The following is an 18,899-nucleotide window of genomic DNA, read 5'->3' as shown; positions in this document are numbered from 1 at the left end:
CTGTTGAATGATGATGCTTCGTCCACACCCCTTTTGGCCATTTCACCTTGATGGCAGGGATAACATTCTCCAGCAGCATCGCCTTGTACACCGAACGGGTAACGCTGACTGGAACCGTTTGGAATGTTCCTGCTGGGCGGTTGCGACTTGATCTTGCGGCCGGGACCTTGCCCGTTTGGGACACCTTCCAACCGATTGAATGACGTCGTGGTCTGTCTGGTCGATGAAAATACGGCAGCTTGTTGACTGCAGCCAGCCGTGGACGTTGTGCGGTTTGCCACGTTCTAACTACAGCGTGTGCGACAGTGTCACATTGCATTTGACTAATAATCGTCGTCTCTGCACGACATGTCTCGTTCGATGGTACTAGTAATATATATTTCCTCGGCGACATCGATCGATTTTGTTGGACCAAAACGCCTATCACACATCAAGATGTGGTGGCTGATGGTAGCCCAGTCAAGCATCGCCATCCACTACAAAGCCTGCTGGACAGTCGACGCTTCCCCTTCGACCTGCTTCGACGGCCTCCGACGCGTTGCCATCGGGGCGCTTGAGTTCGATCGCCCGTCGGTGGCATCTCGATGACGTGGCATGGTCTCGTGACCTCTTGGACGGCAAAGCTTACCCCACGTCACATGGCCTGTCCCCGCCCACCTTGACATCGTCGTTCAGTCAGTTTTACGCAAAGTAGTATGTAGTGCTCGTGAGCTTTCGATGTTTGGGTGATTCATAAAGCGAGGGGATGGATTTTGGTCAGGTTGAATGAGGGGATGGATTTTGGTCAGGTTGAATGGATATAAGCCTGCGAAGGTGTTGTTGGTGCGGCGACTAGCCATGGGGGGACTCACGTTGGTCGCACGGACAGACTTACCCGACGCGGTGTGTTGCTGCCCTTGGTGCAATTTCAGCAAAATCATCACGTTATGTATAAACTCATTGGACTAGTTCTATCAACTATGGAGAATTTGTTAATCCAATGTTGATATTCACCGTCGATGGGGACTTTGCACTAACGTTAGGCCCGAACTTGACTGCTTGGTTCGGTGGACGTGCCACACCCGAGGAGGCGGAAGCATCGTAGCCGAGGTTAAAGTAGTTGGATTGTTGTAGAAGGATGTATTGCAACCTGGGGCTATGTATCCTATATATCATCGGACTTCAGAAAGTGTCACTAAGGCGACTGACAGTGAACTTCATTCGAGCAAATATCTGCATGTCGTCAGCATGTTGTTGCGTCGATCGAAATATCATTTTTCAAGTATCAAGTGGCAGCCACATTCTCGTGAAATCAAGCAGACACGGTTGCGTTATAGCATTTGTACGGGTGAGCAGTACAGTTACATACAACGTTTTTGGGGTGTTGAGATCACTACTACTGTACTTGTGCACAAAGTAATAATCAGGGCATACCTATATATTCCATCATCGTCTCGTCCCAGGCAAACGCTTCCGAATCCCCCCCATCAGTCAGTTGCCGATGCGTCGCACAAAAAGCCACGACGTCACGACCAAGTTCGCCAATGTCACGTTCCCGTCGATCCAAGTTGATGCAAACCTGTACCATATCAAGCTGACGTCGACCCAGGACAGCATTGTCCCCGTCTCCATCGACCTCTACTCGGTGTACTCTCATACCACCTGGTATGCTCGTCTGGTATGCTATCCGACTCATATCTTTGCTAGGCGATGCGACGTCCAAGACTTTGCAGACCATGCGACGCCCCCCGCTCCCTCAGCTATCCCCCCTCGGGCAATCCTCCACGCGTTGGACGTATGTATGTGTAGTGCCTTGCATTGTGTCCGTCGTTTCGCTCAAGTGCATGCGATAGGGCGCGCTTTGTGCGTTGGCGACGCAAGTACTTGGTCGAAAGCGAGCGGGGGGGGGCAATGGGTTTCGAAGCAGCATTGAGCTGACCAACCTCGGTCACGACCTCTTGCGCTTGACCATGGCCATGGCCGCGGTGGGATCCCTAACATCATCGGCCACAGGGAAGAAGAAGTCACGGACGGGCGAACGCGAAACGGGGCCTCGGCCGTGCTGGTTTGCGTTTTATTTGATGCCGTTGTGGACGACGGCGCAACCCCCCCGCCCTCGACAAGGCTCCGTCCTGTTTGTAGCCACCACAAAATGGACGCGATACCCTGCCCCCGTCGAGTGGGACCTCCACACGATCCCGTGGGCGCGCTTTACGCTCAAGAAGAACACCAAGGCGATTGTCGTTCTCCACGCAGGACACTACCAAGTCACTGTGCTGTCGATGGTTCCAGACACTTCAGTGCAGATGAAATTGCGATTGAACGGAGTCACGGTCAAGCCTGCACCTAGTCAGTATTTCCCCCAGTACAGCGTCCTCACGCTCCACAGTCGGGTGCGGTCGCACGGCCCCGTCGCCATGTACCTGCAGGTGTTGACCGACCAAGTGTTTATTTAATCGTACAATAACGATAGTGTATTTTGATGAGATTTCCCTTAGCGTTAAGAGCGTCATCGCCGCCGCCACTGTGGTGGTGCAACGAATAAGTTAGTAAGGCCATCATGCTGTTCAGAATTGTATCATTTTTGAAATTGTTGATACTATTTTTCGAGTACTTTTGGGTTGTTTTTTTACATGATCGTGGTCACCCGTCTGGTTCGTACTCCTTTCCGTGTCACAACGACCTCGCCACCAAACTGCCACCCACCATGCCTTCGTTTGTAGCAGCACAAGCTAGCGCGCCTGGCAAAGTCATTCTCTTCGGCGAGCATGCCGTCGTGTACGGAATCCCCGCCGTTGCCGCCGCCGTCTCCGACCTGCGGGTGTCCACGCACGTCGTACGTGATCGATGGCTCTACGTCAGATTGACCCGTGCATAGACCTTTGGCGGCGAGCCCACCGTCGCCGTGTCTCTTCTGAACCTCACAAGCATGAAAGACGGTCAGCCTCTGTCTCGTTCGTGGTCGCTTCAAGCGATCAAAGCGGCGATTGGTGGTGCCTCGGCCGCCAACGACACCTTCCTGCCGCGACCGTCGGCGGCTATCACTGCTGCGCTGGTCGATTTCTTGTCTGACCAACATCCGAAGGACGCGAATGCACTCCGCCCCGCGCTCTTCCTCGTCTTGGCCATCCTGCCGGAGCTTTTCGACGAGTATGGCGACATCAATCCCATGTCACATGGTTTCATGTGTCCGAGTTAGACTGTCGGTTGGCGTGCAGCTCCACGTGACGTCCGGGGACTTTCCAGTGGGCGCCGGCCTCGGCTCGTCGGCGGCGTTTTGCGTGTCCGTGGCGGCCGCCTTACTCCGGTACATGAGACTCATCAACATAACCCAATTCGTCCAATGCGAATCCCATCGAGTAGAAGCCGCCACGACGTCGTGCCGTTGGATACGATCAATGCGCATGCATTTGCGGCCGAAGTGTTGTTGCATGACGATCCATCTGGCGTCGACAACACCGTGTCTACGTATGGCGGGGCCATTCTGTATCAAAAGCAGCCGCAGGTAACAACGACCAGCATACTACTACTAGAGCGTTCCCGTCGTAAAGAATATTGTGTTCATGTGCTGTGATACAGTCCCAGATGAAAGCGCTGCAAGACCTGCCGACGCTCCGCTTCCTCCTCACCAACACGCACGTACCTCGAGAGACCAAACACTTGGTCGCAAAGGTGCGGGCGCTGCACACCGCCGACCCCGCGTTCGTCGACGGCCGCTTTGAAGCCATTCGCAGCATCATCGAGGCGTTTCAACGACAAGTACGTGGTTCATGTAGTACATATCCAGTGTGCGACAACGTTTGGGGGTTGATTCGGTGGCGTTGTGGTGGCACCTAGGCTGAGACACCGCGGACGTTTTCGCAGACAGAGTTTCAAGCGATGATCCGTCTCAACCAAACGCTGTTGGCCCAAGTGGGAGTCAGCCATCCAGCGATCGACACGGTCGTGAATCTGGCAAACCCCCTTTTGCCCACGAAACTTACGGGCGCGGGCGGTGGCGGGTGCACCATCACGTTCATCCCCGACGACACGGACGAAGGCGCGGTGGCGGCTCTCAAAGCCGACTTGGCCAAGCACGGGTTTACGTGCGTGGAAACAGTGTTGGGGGGGCCGGGCGTCAAGTTTTCACTCGCGACTGTGTAGCGTACCTCGAATTAGAGTGGGAATATATCATAGAGCTGTTGCATTTGACTTTGCAATTTGGCCACTTCTTACATACCTATGTACATCCATGCAACTGTTTCGGTGACTGCGCACCACACGACTATAATGATACAAGCCGACAACACAAAGCTATACACGCCCCCAAACATGTTGCTTCTAGTATTACTAACGTGAACGTAATTACTCCGAGTAACGTTATGCTGTTTAGGCACTGTAGTACTACTACTAGTAGTAGTAGTAGTACTTGCTGGTTGATGCGGGGACCATCAGAGTTATTCTGTTGTGATTCCGGACGGGTTTTGCCTGTAGGCGTTCATAGGACTTGACTCTCGCCACTCTGCCGATATGCGAATTCCCAGGTACGACATAATGGTTCATGCCAACCATTGCAGTGGCCATCACACCACTGACAACAACCAACTGTCTGTCACCCCCTCGATCGTGATGAGCATCGTATTTGGGGGTGGTGTTACTGTAAATTGAAGGGGCAATTGGCACCCTCTTATGTCAAAGCGATATTCGGTCCTTACTGTATATGTACAGTGGTATCAACGATCTGCATCAGGCAAGGCGATCGGGTCGACAACGATGGTGGCTTTTTGCAATCCGACGTTGGACCATACCGACGGCCGTCGGGCCCGCAAAAACGCCGCCATGCAAAGCCCCCCCCCCGAGGATGCCACCCCCCATACATTGCACTGGCAGTTGCTCGTGCCATGATACTGGAGGTACATGTAGGGCGACTTCGATTCAGCCAGGGGGAACAGAAATGGTATCATTGGGCATCGCCATATCAAGTTTGCATCTCAAGATATGCACAGCCCAGTGCAAGGTCAATGGCCACCATGGAGGAAGTTCCGCGAGGGGCTTTCTTGTCAAACTCGTCGTCTCGTTCAAGGGGTTTAGAGCTAGTCGATGGATTATTGAAGCTTTTAAGTGATTCTAAACTCTGCCGTTCGACTTATAAGTGGTGGTCACTTTCGTAGTGTTAGGGCCTGGGAATTGATCGTGGACATTTACTGGTGCTGTACATGATACTATCTCTGCAGGGTAACCTACCGAACGATGGCATAGTACTTCGAGATGGGAATCGTTTGGGGGTAGCGATCCAGTAGTACCTCGACATGCAACTCTGGTCACATAAATCGTTATAAGTTACTCGATACCAGGGAATCGTAAAACACGCTGCGATGTACGCACGCACACACCCGTGCGTGCAACCACGCGCTCTTGATATGATCTCATGACTTGGTTTCAGTATGGAGGGGGCGATGGTAGTCGGTACTGGCAGCGTCGGCAACCGGCGTCGAAGCTCGGCAATCATGCGTCGATTGATTGTGTTGTTGCTTAGACGCTGCTTTGATTTCCCGCACGCCGGACGAAATGTTGTGAATGGCCCCGGCTATCCCGCCCACCAAGTACCCCCCCGCGAGTAAAGTGCCTCCGAAGATGAATGCACCGCCGCTAAACACAGCCTAAACAAACATATCCATAGTGTGAGACTGGCATATAGTAGAAGTACAAGGGAGATCGATTAGGCAAGTTCAATGCTGAAGTATTTACCGCCAAGGGAATGGCCACGGCGCTCACAGTCGCCTTCTTCAAACCTCCCATGAAGGTCGGGATATGGTTTTCTTGTTCGTCGGCTGGTTGAGATTTAGTCACAGGATGGATATATATATATATTCCTACCCGCGGCCATGTGAGGCGCCGGGATGGTCGGTGGTGGCGTCGAGTGCTCGGACGCACTGCTGGAGCGGCGGTTGCTTTCCGACTGGGCGGCGCTCCGTCGACGTTCGCGGGATGACTTGGAAGCGCAGTTGATGCTCGCTTCCCCCATCTCCTTGACGCCCATACCAATGCTCACGGCCATGCCGCTTAAGCCGACGGCGACGGCGGTAGTTCCGACAACTACCCCTCCCAAGATGGCTCGGCCGCCGTACAGAATGCCTTTCGCAGGAGCATAGAGCATTCCTACAGCCACGCGCTTGATGCCTTTGGACGCTATCGAACGATATGAGGTTCATGGTGTAACCTAGAATGAAAAAGGGGCGGCTGTCGACCATACCTGCGGGCGCATTGGGGTTCATAGCCTCGCCAAAGCGATAAAACTCTTCAAAGATCTCCATCGCCATGTCCATCGTCACAGGCTGCGCATGGGATTCGATCCCTGCTTTCCCAAACTCGTCGTCTACATCAACCAAGTCAGGCAATCAGATCACCACGGCAACAACACGTGTACATGTGCGTCGCGTCTTGGGGTCGGACAAGACATTGTACGCTTCCCCGACAATCTTAAACTTCTTCTCGGTGGCTTGAATGTTGAGCAGATTCTTGTCCGGGTGGTACTTGATCGCCAACTTGCGGTAGCTACACAAATAGCGACATGAAGGACGACCAAGATGAGCATGGAGTGCAGCCTCCTCCTGAACGGAGGACGTACGCAGCTTTGATCTCGACTTCCGTCGCCTCGCGTTGAACACCCAGGTTCTCGTAGTAATCGTCGGAATCGAAGTTCGCCGTCATAGTACCGGTACAGTCGACTGCTTTGGCCGCGGAAGCCTTGTGTGCGCGCGCTTCTACCGTGCTCTCAAGGTGTTGTGTAGTGAACATTCCAATTCTGGCATACAAATAGCTTGGTATTCTTGCATACAAATAGCAAGGTTTGGTATTACTTTTCAAAGGGGAAAAAGGATAGAATTGTTGGTCGTTTGAATTACATTGTATTGAAATATATGCGCAGATCCTACTTGCTTTCGTCGTCGTGGAAGGCCATTGTCAGATTGGAGAATTTCTGAAATATTGTCGAGTTTTCAGAAATTCTCGAATTTATAGAATACTTCGAAGTACCGTATATAGATTGGGGCCAATTATCTGGATACGGATAGTTTCCATTACCACATGCATACAATAATCAAGTGTAATAATCCAACTATATAATTTTATAGATGAGTCCAAATCTATATGGCTGTCTAAACCTGTATACGCTGCACGGTATGTCCTTATTCACAGGTTCGTTTTTGACATTGACTTCATTTTTTTAAATGTAGTCAAAGTCATAAACGAACCTGTGAACATTTAAATGTCGTTCCATAAAGCGAAGGTTCAATATAAACTTACACTAAATCACCCTATTTCAAGTTCACATAAATAGTGTGATTGACCCCAGTTTAACGAGGACATGGCCGATGTCACTGTTCCCGGCCTTCGGAACCTTGGCAACACGTGCTACTTCAATGCAGTCCTGCAGGCACTGGCTGCATCCCAGTTCTTTCAAGAGTACGTAGCAGGGCTCATCGACGCCGGAGAGGCCGCCTCTGAGCAACGGCCTTTCGCTGCGGTGCTCCAGCAATGCCTGTCAGGTACCCATTGCCCCTCCGCCCCATGGTAGTATCATGCACTTTGGCGTAGACCTGTCGCCCCAGCCTCGAAAGTACATTCGTTCCGTCGTGCCTCGAGATCTCAATTGCATGCTGTCGGAAGACACGTCCATGTTCCGTGGCATGCACCAACAGGTACGCGTCGGCTCGACCTTGGACGCATGTTAGTTGCCCCATTAGGATGCCGAGGAAGGGTTCCAGTTCATCATGGAGAAACTCGAGAAAGAGATCAACCAGTCCAAACCCGACACATGCTCGTTGTCGACGCTACTCCCCGCCCGCGCGCCGTTCACCGCCGACGGGACGTCGGCTCCGATCCATCCGTTCTATGGCCTCACGGGCAACCTCCTGGTGTAGTTTGTGCTGTCGTGCTCCATGAGGTTGATGTGGGGCGAGTGTAGGAGTGCAATGTCTGCCAGAAGGCGAAACCCATCTCCACCGACTACTTTCTCGACCTCAAGCTGTCGCTGTGTCCGTTCATGGATGGCCAGCGGCCGTTCGGCACCCTTCGCGAGTCGCTGTTGCATTACACGAGCCAAGAACGCATCGAAGGTCCATTCGATTGCTATGGTCATCCCAATGTCGTCGTCACCGAGTCCTTTTGAATATATGCAGGGGTGGAGTGCTCGCACTGCACACTGGTGCAATACGTTGAGGACCTGGATCGTAAACTGGACACCCTTGCGACCACATCGACGCCTGTTGACTTGTGTGGTGACAAGAACGACGACGGCCGACATCGTTCGTCATCTAACTATTCCGTGTATGATTTGTATTGCCGAGCCCAACTACGAGGTACATACATATGTGCATCTCGTCCATGTACACAATGTACGTGAACTGAAAGAATGGATAGATATGCTGGCAAAGCGGGTGGAGCAGAGCAGGAGCAGCGGCGTATGCGACATCGACTTGGACGATCCGCACTGCTGGACGCCAGACCAACGTGTCGTGTGGGAGACAAACGGTGTCACAGATCCCCTCGACATTGCCCGGACACACGCGACATTCCTGCGACACGTCGAACTGGTGCGACCTCCGCGGGTGCTGCTGTTTCACATCAACCGAAATGTCTACGTGAGCGACACGGTCGTCAAGCTGGACGTCCATCTGGCATTCGACGACAGGTTGCGGCTCACGGCACCGCTGGTTCGGCACTGTGTACGACTTACGCCCCTCCATATATTTGTGTAGGAGCGTACGATCTCCATATGTGGAAATATCATGTTGATGGACAGATTTGGCTATATATATATCACCATTTTTGGAATACTATTGACATGGTCATTGGGTATATATGTTATTGATGGGCTTAATATTGTCGATTCGATACGAATTTCCAGACCCCTATGTCCAATCGAATCGACGCTATTGGCTAATCTATTTTTTTGAGTGGATTTGATTGGCTCTTACAGCAAGGACAAGTATATTCAACCAATCAGAACTCCCGCGTGATTCAATACTGATTAGACACACCAGGCGAAGTTTGGAACGTTATAGTGAATTCACAATAGCCAAGTGTACATTTGTATGTCAAATGTCCTGTGTTGAAATTCCTACCCCTACTACTACCTCCATGGGTTGATAGATTCCTTGTATGTAGATGAAGGTTGAATGAATATAGGAGGATCATCGAGATGTCTTGTAATAACAGGATGCGTAGGAACCGATCTCGTATGCGCTGGTGGCGGTGGTGGTTCACCATGGCAACGAACGGGGAGGTCACTACACGTGCTACCGCCGAGTCACGTCGTCGCATTGGGTCCACATCTCAGACGAGCACGTTGTCGACGTGTCCGTAGCCGACGTCCGACGGGCCAAAGCGTACATGTTGCTCTACGAAATGATGTCCCTGTGATAGAGAACGAATAAAAAAATATAAAGTCCAGTTGTTGCCCATTGTATTTGGTGGGAAGTGAACTGTGATTGGTGTTGTGGAGGGCTGGCTGGCTGTCTGGCTAGGTGGCTTCCATCATGTCTTTATTATGAGAATAATAGGATCGTAAAAATGTTCGACGTGGTTAATCTACTGTACGTAAACTGTATGTACAGTACTGTATCCCACATCGATAGAACCCTAGGTGGTAGTCGTATTGCCCACCTTGGGAACGTAAACCTGCACATATAGTAGGTATATGAATGTTGTCGATTGCAGCAAAAGGATTTTGAAGTAACAGTAGTTAGACGTTCGTGGTTAAATGGTATGGTGGCATTATTGTGGTATATTCGATACGAAATCGAATGATCTCACCAGTGAATCCAATCACGAATCATCGACGCTATTGGCTAATCCATTTTTGAGTGGATTTGATTGGCTCGAAAAGACAAGTACATTCAACCAATCAAAAACTCTGGCGTGATTATTCAATATTGAGTAGACAAAACCAGGCGAATTTTGGAAGTTTATAGCGAATTCACAATATAGATTGTGTCTTCAATCCGAAAGTTTTAATTTCACTCCCATCGTGGCTACGTAAATACTCCGGAGTAATCACTACACCCTTGGGCACTAAAGCTAGCAAAGGTAGCAATCGTGCACAGATGGTCTTGTGTTGTGCGGTTTGCTGGTTTTACCAGACCATTAAATACTCTGGCATCGATACACAACACACTGGTAACGTTGATAAGACTTGATCCAATACTATTTATTCCCCCAGAACGTTATATTGAAGGCTCTTCCAGCGAGCGTCCAATACATTATTTCGACCGAGACGGGCTATCCTATGTTATAACTAACGGCGTGCCTGAGATTGTTGGGGACTGGATGGAACGGACAGTGTGTGATTAAATAAGGGGGCGGGGTAGAGTATCATGACGGTGTCATTTCGTCGGGCATCGCGTACGAGTCCATGTCAAAGCAGCGCTGCATATCGATGCGTTGCTGGTGTTCTTGAAACTCGAGCATGGTTTTCAGCGACGTTTCCTGCGCTTGCATTTTGGCAACCAAGTGTTTGGCCATCTTCTCGCGCTCGACTTCTTTCCGCAGGCGTTCGGATTGGGCTAGCTCGAGGCGCTCTCGGTTTTGCCGCTACGGAATGGCAGCCACAGCCACCCATATTTAGATTATATTTTCACTCCCCAAACCAAATTGTCCAACCATGAACTGCGATATTGTTTATATGTGTTTATATTCTAAACTGGAGCAGCGACATGCAGAATGAATGAATCGACGACACAACCAAATACAGAAGAAAGAATCATCGGCAGAAAGATTGAGCAGCCAACCAGATCGCAGGAAACCATCACCAACATCGAATTAGTGTGTGACTTCATTTAGTGTGATACCAATAATCACACCACAGGACAACACTTTCCAAAATTCAGTACAAAGAATCAATCGATAGATTTGACATTTCAGCACAAAAGTCCAAATCTTGGGGACAATACCTCCCGGAGTTGGCGCTGGCGCTTGGTGCGCTCGTGCTGACACAGCACGTTGTGTTTCGCTTTGAGTTTGGCTTGCATCATGCACGCGTCCCTAGCTTTCTTGTCCTCTTCCAGTTCCTTTACGAATAAAAAAATAACAACGTCGATTTCAATAATGGTAATAGTATTGTCAAGTCGATACAGTATATTCGAAATTGGAGGGGCTCAATCGAATACCAAATCGGCAGACAATCGATATACGACCAATCAAAACCCAGAACACGAATCAAGTGGCCAATCAAATTATCCACTCTTCGACCAAGTCATCATCGAATTAGTGTATGTGACTGAAATCGTGTGATAACTGGATGATCATTGCATCCAAAAGTCAGGACAAAAAATCGATCGATAGATTTGGCGAATCAGCACAAAAGTCAACCAAATTTGGGGTAAAAGGCAATAAATATATGGCTGAAAACAAAGATATAGTAGACCTTTTGCTGCTGCTTTATGCGAAGTGCCGCGAGTCGCTTTTGCTGGGCCAAGTTGAGTGCTTGTTGCTATGCCGAGTCCACATTATTGCGGCAATCAGGTTGGAAATACACACATGAACATGTCGTACTTGGACGTTGGATCGATTCTGCAACTGCACAGCCACGGCCTGGGAATGCTTGGCGGCCACACGCTGGCGCTCTTGATCCACGCGGGCCGCGCGCTCGAGTTTTTGGCGCTCGAACGCAATTTTGGCGTCTTGTTCGCGGTAGAATTCAATGTGTAGACGCTCCGCCTCTTGCTCGGCTCGAGCTTTTTCCATCTACCACGGCAAAGAGCGTACAATCTTGAACAAGACTGAATTCAGACATTCAAGTGAGCGAACTTACATTGAGAAAACTGAGGCGGTTTGCGAGGCGTCGGGCACACTCTTCCGCTTGTTTTCGAGCCTGATACGCCGACAGGCACAGCGACGCGGTGGGGGTGGGTTTGGTCATAACGCATGTCGCTGCGTCGTTGTTTCGATTGGGGGTGTCGTTGATTCGTAGGTCTTTGGAAGGCGGCGGGGGTTCCGTCCACGCCCCCCGGTGTCGAGGAGCGGCGGTGTCGGCAGCCTGATCCTCTTTCTCGTCGCCCCGTACGGTGTCGTCGTCAAGGTCAGTTGTGTGGGCGTGCTGTGCATGTGCGATAAGGTTGGGTTCCGCTGCGACGGTGGGTGTGTTGCTTGTAGGTGCGATCGTCGGGGGATCTAGAGTTGGGATGGATGGCGGCTGCTGGAGGGTTTTCACCGACGATTGTTGCCGGAGGGTCTTCACGCTGGGTTGGCGGGGCAGCAAATTGCCTGCCCTTGTAACTTTGCACTTGAAGCTGTCACGGACCATCGACGTGTCCTCTTCGGGGGGAAGGGGAACGGCGGAAACGGTTGTGTGGTCCAATACGCAGTACCGCTGGACTACGCGGTGTCGTGTGTCGGGATGGTACTTTGTCGGCGAGTCGTTCACGCCATAGTTGGCTCGGTTAGCTCGTGGAGACAAGCCTAGGACCAGCTCGCCTCGATGGGAAATATGCGCGGACTTGGGCCGCTTCGCAATGTTGAGGCGTGAAGCTCGAAGGGACTTGACCTCGTAGAGATGCCGCGTCTCCATGGGATACTAGTAGCTCTCTCAGCACTGTCGCGCGGTGAAGGCAGCGCCGTGATGGCCCAGGTACCTCGAACAACTCGATTTCGAGCCTGATGCGTGTCCTCAGCAAAGCTGAACTTGAAACGTCGCGACTAAATATAGGGTGGTCTGTGGTTGCGATTTTCAAATATATATTGACCACGGTGAGATTGAATCGTGGTGAGATATTGGCCAAGCACCATATTTGAACTTTGTAAGGGGCGTATTACCTCCATAGAATATGATATGCTTCAATTTCAACCAATCACAGACCAGGGATGGTTGCCTCGTCGTCTGCATTTCATTGCATTGCGTGCCTGACGATTGATCATGCCCGTTGCGCCGCCGTCCGTGGTGCCTCCCAAGCCAGCCCACACGATGTCGTCGTCGCAATCCATGGCCGAGTACTACCAAAAAAGCGCTCAGTATGCGCCTGTGGAGGTTTCCCAGGATCGCGACGACGACACGAGTCATCGCTCGGCCGCGACGTCGATGCTCTTTCGATTGTGTCTGTATGGGTTTTTCATCGAACTCAAGCCATCCGAGGCGTACCTCAACACTTTCTTGACCAGTGAAAAGGGTACATACATCTCCCCTGTCGACTGACGACAGCCGCATGACGAGCCCATGTCCTAGGCTTCTCCAACCAAGTCACAAATGACGACATCTACCCGTGGTTCACATACGGCCAAATGCTCATGCTCGTGGCGATGCCGCTCTTCGTCGAGCGCTTTCAATACCGCACGGTGCTGCTCATCGAGTCCGTGGGCTTTCTCTTCACGCGCCTCTTGCTTCTCTGGGCCACGTCGCTGTTTTGGATGCAAGGTCATCAACCCTTGGTCGTCCAAACTTAAAATATACCAACAACACTCTTGTGTGCCTATATAGCCATGCAAGTGACGTACGCCGTTGGCACGGCCAGCAAAGTCGTGTACTTGTGCATGATCTACCGAGAAGTCAAGCAGGAAGAGTACCATCGCGCGACGGCTGTGGTGTGGGCGGCGTCGCTTGGCGGACAGTTCGCCGCGGGCGTCCTCGGCCAAATCCTCGTCTCCTTCCATGCTAGTCTGTGGCTGCTCAACTACATTTCCCTCGCCAACGTGTGCGTGGCGTTCGTGGTGGCACTCTACGTGCCTGAACATGCCGACCTACTGCTGTCCACCACGAGTGCGGCGACCCCCGCGACGTTCTCCAGCCACCATCCTCCGTCATCCAACCAAGCCATCCAGGCCCGGCGGCTGAAGCGGGCGCGGCTGGCCGAGCGAGCGCGGACTTGGCGGTGGACCAACGTCCTGGCCGTGAGCTGGATCGCGTTCAAGTGCTGCGAGAGCCTTGTGGTCAACTACATTCAAAACCAATGGACGAGCTTTCATGGTATAGTAGAAAGGTCCCTCGATGGACAAATAACTCACCACGACTACTGCTACTAGTCCAAGATACGTCCAACGGACTTGCCACGGCGCTATATACCGCCAGTGGGGCCATCGTGTCGTGGTTGTTGGCGTGCTCGGATCGACGGTCGAACCCCAAGGTGAGTTTGTTGTGTTTCTGGTGTGTGTTTTGTCTTGCTACAACATAGAAAATAATATTATATCGTTCGATGACATGGACGATATATATATATATATATATATATATATATATATAATTTTTTCTAGGGACTGCAATGGTTTCTCTTTTGCGGAGGGATCGTGCTGTTGTTACTGTCATTCAGCCAAACGGTAGCTCCAACGCTCACGTCGTCGTATGTGAGCTACGTTTTGTACGGATGCGCGTACTATGCGCTGATCACAACGGTATGTTAAATATATGTCGTTTTCTATATACTAGGAGACTGCTGCCAATATATCTATAATATATTTTAGAGCTCATTTTTTCGACATCATCATATATGCATTATATATATATATATATATATTTGTAGGTGAGTGCGGAATTGGCCAAACAATGCACGACGAACGAATATGCCAAACAATTTGCCCTGGTCGCGTTGGGGGCTGCCGTCTTGGAAACGGTATATCACGATACAACAGTGGACAAAGTAATAAATATATAACTAACTTGGGTGGACATAGGTCGTGACGTTCTTGTTGCAAGGGACGAGTACCCACACAACTACGTGGTGGTTTGGGGGTATTACTATGGTACACTGTCTGCTTGTGGTATTTTATGTGCTGGCGTTTGGCCGAGTCCGCCACGACGACGTTCCGACCTTGCCAGTCGAAAGCACCCTGCCCTTGCACATCGTGTAACCTTGATAATAACTGCGCTGCACCTACACTTTTAGTCTTCGACTTGCACCCATATAAGTGTAGGATAATTCGATTGTAAAGTTCAGCCAACGAAACGATATGCATGCCTCGGTGAAATTTGTGACCAGCACACCATTTTGTTACAGTTAGTGAAAAGGTCTCCAAAACCACGCGAATTTTGAAAGAGTATGATTGGTCAAAATGAATTGTCTAGCCAATCAGGATCGAAACATTGCAAGCATGTGGATAATAATTTAACCCATCAAAACAACTCGAAGATAATTGCTGCGGTAGAAGGTGAAGCAAACATGTCGCCTCATGAACATCGGTGGCTTGTGTTCTATTACTAGCGCTAGGAAGAGACTGCACAACGATGTTAACTCTAAGTAGATCGCTCACATGCATAATAAGCTAGCTTCTTGTTAGGCTTAACAGCGCAGTGGTGGAGGCTATCGACCTCAGATACTTTGTGGTGGGGTTGCCAGGATTGGATAAATATTCAGTAGGGGCAGTCAATCAAAAGCACCTCGCTAGGTGCTTTTACTATTACAACACAAACGCAACTTGAAGTTGGTCCGAGTACTGTACAGATCAGAATGAATGCATTTCGGATTCTAACTGTAAAAGCAAGCGAATTAAAATACAAAAGAATATAAATTTGCGTTTCAAAATCCACGACGAGCAGAAAATTCCTATATTGAAATTATAACGTGATTATAAAAAATCCTGCCTTCAACGATTATTAATACTAAAAAATATTACTAAAATCCTTGTCTTGTTGAGACCAAGTAATTGGCCAATCAAAACGACGGACGCATTGGCATTATGTATCGTACTCGATGAAAATTATAGTCGCACTCGAACGAAGATCAACAACTGACGAGGCCAGCTTGCATGTTCCAGCGAACAGGTTGCCGTAGCACAACAACATTCTTGTCACTACTTGGACGTGTGCGCGGGATGTCGACAACTTCGTATGATTACATCGTCCTTGGCGGCGGGTCCGGCGGGATCTCGTCGGCCCGTCGCGCCGCAAGCTACGGTGCCAACGTGCTGGTGATTGAGCGAGGACGCGAGCAAGGCGGAGCAGGGTTGGGAGGCACCTGCGTGAACGTTGGTTGCGTGCCAAAGAAGGTCATGTACAACGCCGCCTTCCACGCCGAAATTCTCCATTCCGCCAAGGCGTACGCGTTCAAAGGGGTACAAGACGTCGGGTTTGGTTCGTTCGATTGGGCCACCATGAAAACGAAGCGCGACTCGTACGTGGCGCGGCTCCACGGCATTTACGAGCGCAACTTGGCAAAGGACAACATCACGCTTGTGTCTGGACGCGCGTCGTTCGTGGACAACCACACGATCGCCGTGGATGGCGCTACGTTCACTGCGCCGCACATCCTCGTGGCCGTGGGTGGGGTGCCGCAGCTGCCGTCGATTCCGGGCATCGAACATGCTATCTCGTCGGATGGGTTCTTTGGCTTGGAGACACAGCCGAAGAAGGTGGCGGTGATCGGCGCAGGCTACATCGCCGTGGAACTGGCTGGCATATTCAATGCGTTGCAGTCGGAAACCGTCGTCTTTTGCCGCGGTCGCCAAGTGCTTCGCACATTCGATCCGTTGGTGCGGGACCTCGTCAACGACGAAATGCGGCGGTAAGAAGACCAAACCAACCTCTCTCTTGTGTTTTATCAAACATAAATATTGTAAATTCGCTATAACCTTCCAAACTTGACTTCTGGAAATCTGTACCGAATAATCCACAATACTCCAAATGGACCACAAAAATTATATTAACTGTAAATGCAGATCGGGCGTCCAGTTTGTACCCCACTCAGGCGTCCAGTCCATCCGAAAGGAACCTGACGGTACGTTGACCATCGAAGCGACCCTAACCACTGAAGATGGACACTCCACGACCCACCACGCATTCCGAGGCTTTGACGCGATCGTGATGGCCGTTGGACGCACGCCGCGAACGTCCGGATTCATGGAGCACACGACGATTATCCGAAACGAGAAAGGGTTCATTGAAGTGGACGGGCAAGAAAACACTAGTGTGCCTGGGGTGTATGCGATTGGGGATGTCACGAATACCGGGTGGGAGCTCACGCCGGTGGCAATTGCAGCTGGCCGTCGGTTGGCCGATCGGTTGTTTGGCGGCGAGGTATGGTGTGCTTTCAGTTTCCAAAATGTGGATTTTTGTGCTATCCATCGATCGATTTCTAGTGCTGAGTTTTGTGTGTGTCAAACGTGTCGCCCTGCATACACTAATTTCAGTCACATACGAATTCAATGTTGTATTATGGTTGGTAAGAGAGGATAATTGGATTGGCTATTTGATTCTTGTTCTGGGTTTTCATTGGTCGATCATCGATTGTCTGCCGATTTGGTTAGTCTGCTCATTGAGTACACTTGTGTTAGAAAGGTTAGAGTCATGATGATCAATCAGTGTCATTGTTGTAGCGTGTTTATATCTGAGTCTGGGCCGCCGCTCTGATTCGAAATCTGTGACGCCGTTTACTTTGGATGGTATTGTGTGTTGTATTCTACTCACGATTTCCTCGGGCGGTGGTTAGTTGAATGAACCACCACCCAACAATCGCTATACCTGCGAAATATATTCGTACAATCTATTGTCGATTTGATACAAATTTGGGGAGGGGGTGCAATCGAATCGCGCCAACCAAACCGACCCAACAATCGATCTGATTGGTTGAATTTCATTGAGAAATGGGTTTTGATTGGCTATTGATTTTGAGCTCATCTGAAGTAGCCAATCAAATCGATTTAAATTCCAACGAGAAACCACAACACAATGAAATTTCACTCGAAAGCACAATACCATTTCTGAATCTTTTCATTCGTTTTAGCCAATCCAACGTGTGTTATTTTTATCCAATCATACTGCTTTGCTCGATTTCCCAGTGATTATTTCAACAAATTCCCAAAATTGACACACATTTTTGGGTATATATATATATCTGATTCAAACTGTGATGCCGTTTGTTTTTGGTGGTGTCTGATTCGAATCGGATTGTTTAGCCCGACGCGTGCCTCCACTACCACCAGATTCCCACGGTCGTGTTCAGCCATCCCCCCATCGGCACCGTCGGGTACACTGAGCCGGACGCAGTCGCCAAGTTTGGCCCGTCCAACGTCAAAGTGTACACGTCGTCGTTCGTGAACCTGTTTTACTCGATGTTGGCCCCTGAAAACAAGCCCAAGACTGCGATGAAGTTGATTTGCGTGGGCAAGGAAGAGACGGTCGTGGGTATGCATGTCGCGGGCATGGGGGCAGACGAGATGATTCAGGGGTTCGGCGTCGCCGTCAAGATGGGCGCGTACAAGTCGGACCTGGACAACATCGTGGCCATCCATCCCACCGCGTCTGAAGAGTTTGTGACGATGGCGCCGTGGGGAAAGATCCAAGACCGCATCACGTTGCCGTTTGGAACGGCGCGACCCCCGCCCACGATGCTGGAATAATGAAGGGATATATATATATATATTGTGGTATATTCGATACGAATAATTTCCAGACCCCGTCGAATAATCCAATGATCTCGCCGGTGAATCGAATCTTCACGAATGATCGACGCTATTGGCTAATCCATTTTTGAGTGGATTTGATTGGCTCTTGCAGAAAGGATTCAACCAATCAGAACTCGGCGCGATTCAATATTGATTCGACAAACAAGGCGAATTTTAAAAGTTTATAGCGACTTCACAATATATATATATATATATATATATATATACACTCGAAAAGAAAAGAAGAAATGTGTTAAAGTGTTCATGATTAAAATGGACTTTGTTGGAGGTTTCGATGGTGGAATCGAGACAAGGTCGGTGGTTCTAACATGGCCTTGATATGTAGCTATTATATACGTATCAACATCTAGCTAGCTATACGTACAGTCCTCAAGTTGACATTTCTACTATAGAAGCCGATACGATCATTGGACACATATTACAAAATGAGTACGATCTACACTTTGCGTCGTTACTATGGACGAGCAATGGTATCGGTACTTTGGAGACTAGGTTATCTAACACTGGTTTGGAAATGTACGAGTGTCACTCGTAAGCTGGACAAGGGAACCCCATCC

General features: G+C 50.1%; 9 protein-coding genes across 15 annotated transcripts; 7 read left to right on the top strand and 2 right to left on the bottom strand.

The window, feature by feature from the left end:
- Positions 1-123: 123 nt before the first annotated feature.
- On the top strand, positions 124-694 carry H257_09730 (hypothetical protein; the record flags this gene model as incomplete). Its single annotated transcript, XM_009836058.1, has 2 exons — positions 124-210; positions 455-694. The coding sequence occupies 2 exons, from the start codon at positions 124-126 to the stop codon at positions 692-694; spliced, it is 327 nt and encodes a 108-aa protein (XP_009834360.1).
- A 786-nt stretch (positions 695-1,480) lies between these two features.
- On the top strand, positions 1,481-2,435 carry H257_09729 (hypothetical protein; the record flags this gene model as incomplete). Its single annotated transcript, XM_009836057.1, has 3 exons — positions 1,481-1,644; positions 1,687-1,774; positions 1,833-2,435. 3 exons carry the CDS (start codon positions 1,481-1,483, stop codon positions 2,433-2,435), a joined length of 855 nt encoding a protein of 284 aa, XP_009834359.1.
- A 193-nt stretch (positions 2,436-2,628) lies between these two features.
- H257_09728 (mevalonate kinase) lies at positions 2,629-4,178 on the top strand. Its single transcript, XM_009836056.1, has 6 exons — positions 2,629-2,815; positions 2,858-3,129; positions 3,179-3,286; positions 3,343-3,484; positions 3,559-3,738; positions 3,817-4,178. Exons 1-6 carry the CDS (start codon positions 2,687-2,689, stop codon positions 4,120-4,122), a joined length of 1,137 nt encoding a protein of 378 aa, XP_009834358.1. The 5' UTR covers positions 2,629-2,686; the 3' UTR covers positions 4,123-4,178.
- A 334-nt stretch (positions 4,179-4,512) lies between these two features.
- Positions 4,513-4,863, top strand: H257_09727 (hypothetical protein; the record flags this gene model as incomplete). The annotated part of the gene is made up of 2 exons (XM_009836055.1): positions 4,513-4,606; positions 4,709-4,863. 2 exons carry the CDS (start codon positions 4,513-4,515, stop codon positions 4,861-4,863), a joined length of 249 nt encoding a protein of 82 aa, XP_009834357.1.
- A 197-nt stretch (positions 4,864-5,060) lies between these two features.
- On the bottom strand, positions 5,061-6,754 carry H257_09726 (hypothetical protein). Of its 3 annotated transcripts, XM_009836052.1 has the most exons (6): positions 6,587-6,754; positions 6,386-6,513; positions 6,212-6,334; positions 5,836-6,147; positions 5,707-5,789; positions 5,061-5,618 (listed from the first exon to the last, which is right to left on the bottom strand). In XM_009836052.1, exons 1-6 carry the CDS (start codon positions 6,667-6,669, stop codon positions 5,385-5,387), a joined length of 963 nt encoding a protein of 320 aa, XP_009834354.1. In that variant the 5' UTR covers positions 6,670-6,754; the 3' UTR covers positions 5,061-5,384. The 3 variants fall into 3 exon arrangements, with proteins under 3 accessions (XP_009834354.1, XP_009834356.1, XP_009834355.1); XM_009836054.1 differs by having other exon boundaries at positions 6,386-6,754; XM_009836053.1 differs by having other exon boundaries at positions 5,707-6,147.
- A 553-nt stretch (positions 6,755-7,307) lies between these two features.
- Positions 7,308-9,422, top strand: H257_09725 (hypothetical protein). Of its 4 annotated transcripts, none has more exons than XM_009836048.1 (7): positions 7,308-7,505; positions 7,555-7,658; positions 7,704-7,874; positions 7,925-8,075; positions 8,139-8,318; positions 8,380-8,684; positions 9,187-9,422. In XM_009836048.1, exons 1-7 carry the CDS (start codon positions 7,325-7,327, stop codon positions 9,379-9,381), a joined length of 1,287 nt encoding a protein of 428 aa, XP_009834350.1. In that variant the 5' UTR covers positions 7,308-7,324; the 3' UTR covers positions 9,382-9,422. The 4 variants fall into 4 exon arrangements, with proteins under 4 accessions (XP_009834350.1, XP_009834353.1, XP_009834352.1 ...); XM_009836051.1 differs by having other exon boundaries at positions 8,380-8,721; XM_009836050.1 differs by having other exon boundaries at positions 7,555-7,874.
- Positions 9,423-10,152: 730 nt separating this feature from the next.
- H257_09724 lies at positions 10,153-12,622 on the bottom strand. Of its 2 annotated transcripts, XM_009836046.1 has the most exons (5): positions 11,771-12,622; positions 11,512-11,703; positions 11,384-11,449; positions 10,911-11,027; positions 10,153-10,551 (listed from the first exon to the last, which is right to left on the bottom strand). In XM_009836046.1, the coding sequence occupies exons 1-5, from the start codon at positions 12,524-12,526 to the stop codon at positions 10,333-10,335; spliced, it is 1,350 nt and encodes a 449-aa protein (XP_009834348.1). In that variant the 5' UTR covers positions 12,527-12,622; the 3' UTR covers positions 10,153-10,332. The 2 variants fall into 2 exon arrangements, with proteins under 2 accessions (XP_009834348.1, XP_009834349.1); XM_009836047.1 differs by lacking the exons at positions 10,153-10,551; positions 10,911-11,027 and having other exon boundaries at positions 11,314-11,449.
- Positions 12,623-12,855: 233 nt separating this feature from the next.
- On the top strand, positions 12,856-14,827 carry H257_09723 (hypothetical protein). Its single transcript, XM_009836045.1, has 7 exons — positions 12,856-13,121; positions 13,178-13,366; positions 13,430-13,915; positions 13,972-14,072; positions 14,200-14,337; positions 14,466-14,555; positions 14,617-14,827. Exons 1-7 carry the CDS (start codon positions 12,872-12,874, stop codon positions 14,791-14,793), a joined length of 1,431 nt encoding a protein of 476 aa, XP_009834347.1. The 5' UTR covers positions 12,856-12,871; the 3' UTR covers positions 14,794-14,827.
- Positions 14,828-15,634: 807 nt separating this feature from the next.
- Positions 15,635-18,439, top strand: H257_09722 (glutathione-disulfide reductase). Its single transcript, XM_009836044.1, has 3 exons — positions 15,635-16,442; positions 16,597-16,954; positions 17,833-18,439. The coding sequence occupies exons 1-3, from the start codon at positions 15,688-15,690 to the stop codon at positions 18,274-18,276; spliced, it is 1,557 nt and encodes a 518-aa protein (XP_009834346.1). The 5' UTR covers positions 15,635-15,687; the 3' UTR covers positions 18,277-18,439.
- The last annotated feature ends 460 nt before the right edge of the window (positions 18,440-18,899 follow it).

The sequence above is a fragment of the Aphanomyces astaci genome (genome assembly GCF_000520075.1).
Source record: "Aphanomyces astaci strain APO3 unplaced genomic scaffold supercont1.24, whole genome shotgun sequence".
Taxonomy (NCBI): Eukaryota; Oomycota; class Saprolegniomycetes; order Saprolegniales; family Verrucalvaceae; genus Aphanomyces; species Aphanomyces astaci.
Note: the sequence above shows the minus strand (reverse complement) of the source record. Positions and strands in the feature narration are given on the sequence as shown.

Excerpts from the sequence above, each read along its gene's own strand:
- H257_09726 (XM_009836052.1), bottom strand. The coding sequence starts at position 6,669 with ATGACGGCGAACTTCGATTCCGACGATTACTACGAGAACCTGGGTGTT. Across the intron at positions 6,148-6,211 it reads GAACCCCAATGCGCCCGCAG|CGTCCAAAGGCATCAAGCGC; the intron begins GTATGGTCGACA and ends ATCGTTCGATAG. Across the intron at positions 5,790-5,835 it reads GGCGCCTCACATGGCCGCGG|CCGACGAACAAGAAAACCAT; the intron begins GTAGGAATATAT and ends AATCTCAACCAG.
- H257_09724 (XM_009836046.1), bottom strand. The coding sequence starts at position 12,526 with ATGGAGACGCGGCATCTCTACGAGGTCAAGTCCCTTCGAGCTTCACGC. Across the intron at positions 11,704-11,770 it reads ACCGCCTCAGTTTTCTCAAT|ATGGAAAAAGCTCGAGCCGA; the intron begins GTAAGTTCGCTC and ends TTGCCGTGGTAG. Across the intron at positions 11,450-11,511 it reads AGAATCGATCCAACGTCCAA|CAACAAGCACTCAACTTGGC; the intron begins GTACGACATGTT and ends GACTCGGCATAG.
- H257_09723 (XM_009836045.1), top strand. The coding sequence starts at position 12,872 with ATGCCCGTTGCGCCGCCGTCCGTGGTGCCTCCCAAGCCAGCCCACACG. Across the intron at positions 14,073-14,199 it reads ATCGACGGTCGAACCCCAAG|GGACTGCAATGGTTTCTCTT; the intron begins GTGAGTTTGTTG and ends AATTTTTTCTAG. Across the intron at positions 14,338-14,465 it reads ACTATGCGCTGATCACAACG|GTGAGTGCGGAATTGGCCAA; the intron begins GTATGTTAAATA and ends ATATATTTGTAG.
- H257_09725 (XM_009836048.1), top strand. The coding sequence starts at position 7,325 with ATGGCCGATGTCACTGTTCCCGGCCTTCGGAACCTTGGCAACACGTGC. Across the intron at positions 8,319-8,379 it reads TTGCCGAGCCCAACTACGAG|ATATGCTGGCAAAGCGGGTG; the intron begins GTACATACATAT and ends AAGAATGGATAG. Across the intron at positions 8,685-9,186 it reads CACCGCTGGTTCGGCACTGT|GAACCGATCTCGTATGCGCT; the intron begins GTACGACTTACG and ends CAGGATGCGTAG.
- H257_09728 (XM_009836056.1), top strand. The coding sequence starts at position 2,687 with ATGCCTTCGTTTGTAGCAGCACAAGCTAGCGCGCCTGGCAAAGTCATT. Across the intron at positions 3,130-3,178 it reads CTGCCGGAGCTTTTCGACGA|ACTGTCGGTTGGCGTGCAGC; the intron begins GTATGGCGACAT and ends TGTCCGAGTTAG. Across the intron at positions 3,287-3,342 it reads GTGGCGGCCGCCTTACTCCG|AAGCCGCCACGACGTCGTGC; the intron begins GTACATGAGACT and ends CCCATCGAGTAG.
- H257_09722 (XM_009836044.1), top strand. The coding sequence starts at position 15,688 with ATGTTCCAGCGAACAGGTTGCCGTAGCACAACAACATTCTTGTCACTA. Across the intron at positions 16,443-16,596 it reads GTCAACGACGAAATGCGGCG|ATCGGGCGTCCAGTTTGTAC; the intron begins GTAAGAAGACCA and ends CTGTAAATGCAG. Across the intron at positions 16,955-17,832 it reads ATCGGTTGTTTGGCGGCGAG|CCCGACGCGTGCCTCCACTA; the intron begins GTATGGTGTGCT and ends CGGATTGTTTAG.